Source organism: Pteropus medius, unplaced genomic scaffold (assembly GCF_902729225.1).
Source record: "Pteropus medius unplaced genomic scaffold, Ma_sr-lr_union100, whole genome shotgun sequence".
NCBI lineage: Eukaryota > Metazoa > Chordata > Mammalia > Chiroptera > Pteropodidae > Pteropus > Pteropus medius.
This window is the reverse complement of record NW_024350397.1, coordinates 3,841,670-3,852,726: the sequence shown is the minus strand read 5'-3', so window position 1 is coordinate 3,852,726 and position 11,057 is coordinate 3,841,670. Positions and strand designations below refer to the sequence as shown.

Sequence of the window (11,057 nt, the reverse complement as noted above, 5' to 3'; positions counted from 1 at the left end):
TAGACACCTTTGAAATGACAATTATTGGTGTGTTATTGCACTTGGTGAAGACTCAGCACATGAATCATGGGTATAAAACAGTCTCAGGATCAAAGACCTTAAACAAAATGTATGAAGAACTTTGCATTTGTTCCCTAGTTATCTTAGGATATTCACAGTTCAAATCAAACTATAAACTCATTTCTCATATTTATACTTACCAGTTGGTCCGACTCTTCGAGTCCTCTTTTTCTTGTCTTGAATTTGGATCTTTGACACTGACTCTTGAGTCTCAAGCACAGCCTTTGAATCAGGTACTTCTTCATGAGCTACATAAAGAAATCCATTTAAACCACTTAATAGAGAAATCAGAAGTATTATGAAATTCTTGTACTTTAAATATGTACAAGTATGCAGCAAATGTTTCTTCAGTTTTGTAGAATTATATAGGAAATATTCCATACTCTGCCCAAGTTTCCTGGTGTGTCAAATCAGAGTTCTAACTCTAAGAGAGCTAAGGATGCAATTTCTTTCTTAATGGTTACAGTTTACTGAGATGGGATCAAAAGCCAGCGGACTCTGTAAGCTGAGTCATACTCTATGAATCTTGTGAGCTCTAAGTCTTGAACCTAATGGACAGTACATGTCCCCACAAGCTGTTGATACTCATGCCTTTAATGAAAGAGAATGTAAAGTCCTTTGGAATCACATTGCTCGTGACCTGAAAAGACAGACTTGGGTAGGTTGCCTGCATGCTGAAAGAGGCAACATTGTTAAACGTAGTGAGTGAGAATGACATCTTGTAATCCGTATTACAAGAGACCTTTGATTTCAGAGTGTGCTGACTGTGGTCACTTGCCTAAATAGGTGGGAAAAGATAGTAAGGAATATAAAAGTTACAAACTTAAGACCATCTCCATCCTCAGTTGAGCACTATTTGGGCTGCAACAGTTTTGACCCACATGAGGTGATTGAGCTTTCACACTGAAAAACATCATGACTTCCTTTCCAGATAGTGCAATATCCTGGAGAGCCATTCTGATGGCCTGTTCGGTCCTCACAGGACCAAGAACAACAGACGGCAAGACTGCGGCACAGACCTAGAATTCTAGATTTACTATTGTCAATCCTATGGTTGTAGAGGTCAATGAGACTTTCTTATCAGAAGTATCAATCGGTTTTGACAAAATGAGGTCTTAATGCACAAATTTCCAGGCATGCACCATTGACTCCTGCTCACACAGAAGAGTGAGGTAAAACTGATAATCATGTGCCTACTTATGATGTGGGCATTGGAAAGACCAATGCATCTGAGTATCACACAATGTGGTCTCAAAGGGATAGATTGAGGGTCTCTTCACCAAGTTACTCATGGTCAGATTATGGACGATGGAGGACTCAACATGGAACCGCACCTAGGATCCACAGTGTAGCGGTCACTATGAATAATAAGCACTAGTACCCAACCTCTACCACTGAATCTTGATATGAATCAGAAAAACCCATAATCTTTACCCCAATCTTAGCTTTCAAAAATAAAAAGACTAGAGGTTATACCCAGGTATTCATGTCTGCAGTAGATATGAGGAACTATGGCAAAGATAGAGATAAACTGGCATGTGAGAAAATGTTGCATTACTTGGACATTTTGAGACGGAATCACTGCGATCTGTGATCCCCACAAACACAGACAACAAGATGAAGGGCAAACATACCATGGTATCTGGCTTGGGGCCACCACTACCAAAGGAAACTTCTTTCTAAGCCAGCTTAAAGTAGATTCAATTGTTATTGCCTCGACTATTGAATGTATGTATTATTGGTACATAGATGTATTATGTATAAGACACATCACTCGCATTAGCTCCCAAGTTCTGACATAATTTGCAGTAGTTATGGTATGCTCTGGAGGATCTCCAAATGGACCTCCATCCTGCATTCACCTGGAGCTCTCATCCCCATTTGGTTGTCAAACTTTTGGTTTCTGTGATAGCTCTGTTCACCCATTGGATCCTATTGCAAAGAAACACTGACATAGGTCAATCTGAAACACTCATCACTTTTTGACCAATAATCTCCCAGGGTTGGCTGAAATGTACACACCTTTGATGAGACAATTATTGGCTGGTTATTACCCTTGGTGAAGACTAAGCACATAAATCATGGGTGTAAAATAGTCTCAGGATCAGGGGATTAAAAAAAAATGTATCAAAAACTTTGCTTTTCTTATCTACTTAAGATATTCACATTTTAAATCAAACTATGAACTCATTTATCATATTTATACTTACGAATCAGTCCGTCCCTCCGAGTCCCCTTTTTCTTGTCTTGAATTTGGATCTTTGACACTGAATCTTGAGGCTCAAGCACAACCTTTGAATCAGGTATGTCTTCATCAACTATATAAAGAAATCCATTTAGACCACTTAATAGAAAAATTAGAAGTATTCCGAAATATCTATACTTTAAATTTGGCAAGCATGAAACAAAACTTTCTCTCAGTTTCATAGATGTATATAGTATATATTCCAAACTCTGGCTGAGTTTCTTGGTGTGTCAAATGAGAGAGCTAACTCTAAGAGATTTAAGGAAGTAATTCCCTAGTTAATGCTTACAGTTCACTGAGATAGGACCAAAAGCCAGCGGACTCTGCAAGCTGGGTCATACACTATGTCCCTTGTGAGCTCTAAGTCCAGAAACAGATGGACAGCACATATCCCCCAAAGTTGTTGATGCTCATGCTTTTAATGAAAGAGAATGTAAAGTCTTTTGGAATTACATTGCTCAGTGACCTGAAGAGACCTAACAGATTTGGGTAGGTTGCCTGCATGACACAAGAGGCAACCTCGTTGAACTTAGTGAGTGAGAATGACATCTTGTGAGCTGTATTACAAGAGAATTTTATTTCAGAGTGTGCTGAAGTGACTATTTTGCATAAAGAGAGGGAGGACAATAATAAAAAATATAAAAGGATGCAAACACCAAGACCATCTGCATCCTCTACTGAGCTTTCTTTGGGCTCCAACAATTTGGCCCACCCATGGTGAGTTTTCACACCGAAAAAAGTAGATGACTACTTTTTCAGAAAGTGCAGTGTCCCAGCAAGCCACTCTGGAGTCCTCTTCGGTCTACACAACACGGAGAACAACAGATGGCAAGACTGTTGCAAAGACTGAGATATCTGGATCTGCTTTTGTCAATCCCATGATTCTAGAGGTCAATGAAACTTTCTCCTGAGACATATCAATTGGTTTTGACAAAATCAGGTCTTTATTCACAAATTTCCAGGCAAGCACCATTGGCTCCTGCCTGGACAAAGAGTGATATAAAAATGGTAATCATATGCCCCCTACTGATGATGTGGGCAATAGAATGAACTATGGGTCTGATTACCACACAATGTGGTCTCAAAGGGATAGATCGATAGTCTTCACCAATGTACTGATGTTTAGATTACGGACCATGGAAGACTCAACATGTCGCCCCAACTGGGGTACTCAAGGTGCTGGTCACTATGAATATTAAGCACTAGACCATCTATCTCCACCATTGAATCTTGATATGAATCAGAGCAACGCATATACTTTTATCCCAATCCCAGCTTTCAAAAATAAATAAGACTAGGGGTTATACCTCAGCAGCCATGCCTCCAATAATATGAGGAACTCTTACAAAAATAGAGATCAACGGGCAGGTGACAGAATGTTGCATTTCTTGGAGCTTTTTGATATCAATGCACTGGGAACTGTGATCTCCACCATCCATGGTACCAGGATAAAGGGCCAACATATATTATTCTCTGGTTTGTGGCCACCACTACCAAGAGAAAATTTTTTCCAAGCCAGCCTGAGGTAGATTCAATTGTTATTGCCTCTACAATTTAATGAATGTATTATAGGCCTATAGATGTACTATGTATGAGACACATCACTTGCATTAACTGCCAGGTTCTGATAGAATTTGCTGCAGTCACAGTATGCTCTGGAGGATCTCCAAAGGGACCTCTATCTTGCCTGAACCTAGAACCCTCTAATTCGCATTTCGTTGTTGAGATTCTGGTCACTGTGATAGTTCTATTTATCCTTTGTAATCTATTGGAAAGAGACACTAACACAGGTCAGTTGAAGCATGTGTTTCTTTTGGACCAGTAATCTCCCAGGATTGGTTGAAATGTATACACCTTTAATGAGACAATTATTGGCGGGTTATTCTCCTTGGTGAAGAATAAGCTCATGAATCATGTACATAAAGCAGTCTTAGGAACAAAACCCTCAAACAAAATGTATGAAAAACTGTGCTTTTGTTCTCTAGTTATCTTAGGATATTCACATTTTAAATCAAACTATGAACACGTTTAGCATATTTAAACTTACGAATCAGTCTGTCTCTTTGAGTCCCCTTTCTCTTGTCTTGAATTTGGATCTTTGACAGTGACTCTTGTGTCTTAAGCACAGCCTTTAAATCAGGAACTTCTTCATCACCTATGTAAAGAAATCCATTTAGACTACTTAATAGAAAAATCAGAAGTATTGTGAAATGCCGATACTTTAAATTTGTACAAGTAGGCGGCAAAAGTTTCTCTTAATTTCATAGAGTTATATGGCATTCATTCCCCACTCTGGCTGAGTTTCCCTGGTAAGTTAAAAGAGAGACCTAACTCTAAGAGAGCTAAGGAAGCAATTCCCTTGTTAATGCTTACAGTTCACCGAGATGGGACCAAAAGCCAGTGGACTCTGCAAGCTGGGTCATACTCTATGACTCTTGCAGCTTTAAGTCCTGAAACTAATGGACAGCAAATGTCTCCACAAGCTGTGGACACTCATGCCTTTAATGAAAGAGAATGTAAAGTCCTTTGGAATCACATTGCTCAGTGACCTGAAGACACCTGACAGACTTGGGTAGCTTGCCTGCATGATGAAAGAGGCAACCTTGTTGAACTTTTGAATGAGAATGACATCTTGTGAGCTGTATTACAAGAGACCTTTGATTTCAGAGTGTGCTGACAGTGCCCACTTTGCCTAAAGAAGTGAGGAATAATTGTAAGGAATATAAAGGATGCAAACATAAGACAATACTCATCCTCAGCTGAGCACCATTTGGGTTCCAACACTTTTGACCCACAATAGGTGGGTAAGTTTCCACACAGAAAACCATGGATGACTACCTTTTCAGACACTGCAGTACCCCAGAGAGCCATTCTGGTGGCTTCTTCTGTGAACAAGGGACTGAAAGCAACAGACGGCAAGACTTTTGCAAAGACTCAGAATTCTAGATCTGCTATTGTCAATCCTATGGTTATGTAGGTCAATGAAACTTTCTCATAAGACATGTCAAATGGTTTTACAAAATGAGATCTTAATTCACAAATTTCCAGGCATGCACCATTGATCCTGCCCGCTCATAAGAGTGATATAAAAGTAATAATCATGGTCTTACCAATGGTCTTACCAAAGAACTACTGGTCTGATTACCACAGAATGGGTTCTCAAAGGAATAGATTGATAGTCTCTTCACCAAAGTATTCATGGTCACATTATGGACGATGGAAGACTCACCATATAATCTCAACTAAGATCCACAAGGTAATGGTCACTATGAATAATAAGCGCTAGACCCTCTATATGTACCACAGAATCTTGATATGAATCAGAGAAACCTATATACATTTAACCCATCTTAGCTTTCAAAAATAAATAAGACTAGGGGTTATACCCAGGCTAGTGTGTCTGCGGTACATATGAGGAACTATGGCAAAGACAGAGATCAATTGGCATGTGAGAGAATGTTGCATTTCTAGGGATATTTTGATATTGAAACACTGTGAACTGTGATCCCCACAAGAGCTGGTTGCAGGATGAAGCTCAAACATATAATATTCACTGCTTTAGGGCTACCACTACCAAAAGAAATTTTTTTCCAAGTCAGCCTAAGTAGATTCAATTCTTCTTGCTTCTACTATTGAATACATGTATTATTGGCAAATAGTTGTATTATGTATAAGTCACATCACTCGCATTAACTCTCAGGTTCTGACAAAATTTGCTGCAGTTGCGGTATGCTCTGGAGGATCTCCAAAGGGACATCCATCTTGCTTTCACCGAGAACTCTCTTGTTTGCATTGGGTTATTGAGGTTCTGACTCTATTACTCCTTGGACCCTACTGCGAGGAGACACTGACACAGGTCAATCTGAGGCACGTGTTTCTTTTGGACCAGTAATCTCCCAAGGTTGGCTGAAATGTACACTCCTTCAATGAGACAATTAATGGCCAGTTATTGCCTTTGTTGAAGATTAAGCACGTGATTCACAGGTATAAAACAGTCTCAGGATCAGAAACCTCAAACAAAATGTATGGAAAATTTGCTTTTCTTCTTAGGATATTCACATTTTAAATCAAACTATGAACTCATTTATCATATTTATACTTACAAATCAGTCCATCCCTTCAAGTCTCCTTTTTCTTGTCTTGAATTATAGTTATATAGGATACATTCCCCACTCTGACTGAGGTTCCCTGCTGAGTCAAAAGAGAGACCTAACTCTAAGAGAGCTAAGGAAGCATTTCCCTAGTTAATGCTTACAGTTCACCGAGATGAACCCAAAAGCCAGAGGACTCTGCAACCTGGGTCATACACCCTGGATCTTGCGAGCTCTGAGGCCTGAAACTGATGGACAGCACATGTCCCTACTAGCTGTTGACACTCATGCCTTTAATGAAAGGCAATGTAAAGTCCTTTGGAATCGCATTGCTCAGTGACCTGAAGAGATCTGACAGACTTGGGTACATTGCCTGCATAACGAAGGAGGCAACCTTGTTAAACTTAGTGAGTGAGAATGACATTTCCTGAGCTATATTACAAGAGTCCTTTGATTTCCAAATGTGCTGACAGTGGCCATTTTTCATAAAGAAGGAGAGGACAATAATAAGGAATGTAAAAGGATGCAAACACCAAGACCATCTCTGTCCTCTGCTAGCTCTATTTGGCCTCCAACAATTTTGGCCCACCCATGGTGAGTTTTCACACTGAAAAACATGAATGACTACTTTTTCAGAAAATGCAGTGTCCCAGTAAGCCACTTTGGAGTCCTCTTCAGACCACACGGGACTGAGAACAACAGATGGCAAGACTGTTGCAAAGACTCACATATCTAGATCTATTTTTGTCAATCCCATGATTCTAGAGGTCAATAAATCTTTCTCATGAAACGTATCAATTGGTTTTGACAAAATCAGGTCTTAATTCACAAATTTCCAGGCAAGCAGCATTGACTCCTGCCCGGACAAATGAGTGATGTCAAAATGGTAATCATGAGCCCCCTACTGATGATGTGAGCAATGGAAAGAACTATGGGTCTGATTACTACACAATGTGTTCTCAAAAGGATAGGCTGATAGACTCTAGCAATGTACTCATCTTCAGATTATGGAAGACTCAACATGTAGCCCCAACTATGGTGCTCAGAATGCTGGTCACTATGAATAATTAGCGCTAGTCCCTCTACCTCCACCGTTGAATCTTGACATGAATCAGAGCAACGCATATATATTCACCCCAATCCCAGCTTTCAAAAATAAATAAGCCTAGGGGTTATATCCCAGCAGTCATGCCTCCATTAGATATGCAGAACTGTGGGCAGGTGAAATATCTTGAACTTCTTGGGCCTTTTTGATATCGATGCACTGGAAGCTGTGATTCCCATCATCCATGGTACTAGGATAGAGGGCCAACATATAATGTTTTCTGGTTTGTGGCCACCACATTCAAGAGAAAAATTTTTCCAAGCCAGCCTAAGGTCGATTCAATTGTCATTGCCTCCACTGTTGAATATATGTATTATTGACATATAGATGTATTATGTATAAGACACATCACTCGCATTAACTCCCTTGTTTTGACAGAATTTTCTAAAGTTACAGTATGTCCTGGAGGATCTCTAAACAGACATCCATCCTGCCTTCGCCTGGAGCCCTCTCATCCTCATTTGGTTGTTGAGCTTTTGGTCTGTGTGAAAGCTCTGTTCACCCATTGGAGCCTATTGCAAAGACACAGTAACACAATCCAGTGTAAAGAATCCATTTCTTGTGGACCAGTAATCTCCTAGTGTTGCCTGAAATTTACCCTCCTTTGATGAGACAATTATTGGCCAGTTATTACCCTTGGTGAAGACTAAGCACATGAATCATAGGTGTAAAATAGTCTCAAGATCAGAAATTTGAAAGAAAATGTATGAAAAACTTTCCTTTTGTTCTCTACTAATCTTAGGATATTCACATTGTAAATCAAACTATGAACTCATTTATCTTATTTATACTTACGGGTCATTACGTCCCTTTGAGTCCCCTTCTTCTTTTCTTGAATTTGGATCTTTGACACTGACTCTTGAGTCTCCAGCACAACCTTTGAATCAGGTCCTTCTTCATGAGCTACATAAAGAAATCCATTTAGACCACTTAACAGAAAAATCAGAAGTCTTGTGAAATACCTATACTTTAAATTTGGACAAGTATGAAGCAAAAGTTTCTCTTAGTTTCATTGAGTTACATAGTATATATTCAAAACTCTGGCTGAGTTTCCTAGTTCGTCAAATGAGAGACCTAACTCTAAGAGAGCTAAGGAAGCAATTCCCTAGTTAATGCTATGGTTCTCAGTGATGGGACCAAAAGCCATAGGCCCTGCAAGCCTGGTCATACTCTATAACTTTTGTGATCTCTATGTCATGATACTAATGGATAGGACATATCCCCACAAGATGTTGGGACTCATATCTTTAATTAAAGAGAATGTAAAGGCCTTTGGCCTCACATTGCTCAGGGACCTGAAGAGACCTGACAGACTTGGGTACATGCCTGCATAATGAAAGAGGCAACCTTGTTAAACTTAGTGAGTGAGAATGACATCTTGTGAGCTGTATTACAAAAGACATTTGATTTCACAGTGTGCTGACAGTGGCCATTTTGCCTAAACAAGTGGAGGACAACAATAAGGAATATAAAAAGATGCAAAGACCAAGACCATCTCCGTCCTCCGCTAAGCTATATTTGGACTCCAGTTTTGGACCACCCATGGTGAGTTTTCACACTGAGAAACATGGATGACTACTTTTCCAGAAAGTGCAGTGTCCCAGCAAGCCACTCTGGAGTCCTCTTCGGTTCACACAACACTGAGAACAACAGATGGCAAGACTGTTGCAAAGATTCAGTTATCTAGATCTGCTTTTGTCAATCCTATGGTTATATAGGTCAATGAAACTTTCTCATAAGACATTTCAATCAGTTTTGACAAAATTAGATCTTAATTCACAAATTTCCAGGCATGCACCATTGACTCCTGCCCGGACAGAAGAGTAATGTAAAAATGGTAAATATATGCCCCCTCCTGATTATGTGGGCAATCAAAAAACTTATGGCTCTGATTCCCACACAATGTGGTCTCAAAGGGATAGATTGATAGTCTTTTCACCAAGGTACTCATGGTCAGATTATGGACCCTGGAGGACTCGACATGTAACCCCTAATAGGGTCCTCAGGGTCATGATCACTATGAATAAGTGCTAGTCCCTCTACCTCTACCATTGAGTCTTGATATGAGTCAGAGAAACCCATATATATTTACCCCATCACAGCTCTCAAAAATAAATAAGACTAGAGGTTATATCCAGGCAGCCTTGTCTCCAGTAGATATTAGGACCTATGGCAAAGATAGAGATCAATGGGTATGTGGGAGAATGTAGCAATTCTTGGGCCATTTTTATAGATTTATCGTGAACTGTGACCTCCGCAAGCTCTGGCACCAGGATGAAGGGCAAACTTGTTCTCTGGTTTGGGGCCACCACTGTGAAGAGAAAATTTTTTCCAAGCCAGACTAATGAAGAATCAATTGTTATTGCCTCTACTATTGAATATACGTATTATTGGTATATAGATCTATTATCTATAAGACACATCACTCGCATTAACTCCCGAGTTCTGACAGAATATGCTATAGTTACGGTATGCTCTGCAGGATCTCCAAACGGACATCCATTCTGCCATCACCTGGAGTCCCCTCATCCCCATTTGGTTGTTGAGCTTCTGGTCTCTGTGAAAGCTCTGTTCACCATTGGGGCCTACTACAAACAGACACTGACACAGGTCATTTAGAGGCACCCATTTCTTTTGGACCAGTTATCTTGCAGGGTTGGCTGTAAGGTACACACTGTTTACAAGACAATTATTGGCTTGTTATTGCCCTTGGTGAAGACAAAGCACATGAATCATGGATATAAAACAGTCTCAGGATCAAAGGAATCAAATAAAAGGTATGAAAAACTTTGCTTTTGTTCTCTAGTTATCTTAGGATATTCACATTTTAAATTAACATATGAACTCATTTATCATATTTATACTTACAACTAAGTCTGTCCCTTCGAGTCCTTTTATTCTTTTCTTGCAGTTGAGTCTTTGTCACTGGCTCTTGAGTCGCAGGAAAAACCTTTGAATCAGGTACTTCTTCAAGAGCTAAATTAAGAAATGCATTTAGTCCACTAAATATTAGAATCAGAAGTATTGTGAAATACCTATACTTTAAATTTGTACAAGTATGCAGCAAAAGTCAGTCTCACTCAATTTCATAGTTATATAAGATATATTCCAAGTTATGGCTGAGTTTCTCTGATGAGTCAAATGATAGACCTAACTCTAAGAAAGCTAAAGAAGCAATTCCCTAGTTAATGCTTACAGTTCTCAGAGATGGGATCAAAAGCCATTGGCCCCTGCCGGTGTGTCACACTCTATGACTCTTGTGAGCTCTATAATGACACTGATGGACACCAAATATCCCAAAATCATTGAGACTAAAGCATTACTGAAAGAAAATGTAAAAGCCTTTGGAATCATACTTCTCCACACTGAAAGAAACCTTAGAAACTTGAGTCAGTTGCCTGCATGATGAAAGAGATAAACTTGTTTAACTTAGTGAGTAAGAATGACATCTTGTGAGCTATATTGCAACGGACCTCAGATTTCAGAGTGTGCTGACAGTGGCTACTTTGCCTAAAAAAGAAGAAAATCATAAGAAATATAAAAAGATCCAAAAACC

The 11,057-nt window shown here is 39.5% G+C and overlaps 1 protein-coding gene across 1 annotated transcript in view; it reads right to left on the bottom strand.

The window, feature by feature from the left end:
• CCDC7 (coiled-coil domain containing 7) overlaps positions 1–11,057 on the bottom strand; it is a 166,766-nt gene that overhangs the window by 12,659 nt on the left and 143,050 nt on the right. Inside the window, exons 23-27 of the mRNA XM_039839666.1 lie at positions 10,370–10,477; positions 8,297–8,404; positions 4,353–4,460; positions 2,271–2,378; positions 201–308 (exon numbers count right to left, since the gene is read on the bottom strand). Coding sequence (XP_039695600.1) covers positions 201–308; positions 2,271–2,378; positions 4,353–4,460; positions 8,297–8,404; positions 10,370–10,477 — 540 coding nt within the window. The remainder of the gene's footprint in view (positions 1–200; positions 309–2,270; positions 2,379–4,352; positions 4,461–8,296; positions 8,405–10,369; positions 10,478–11,057) is intronic.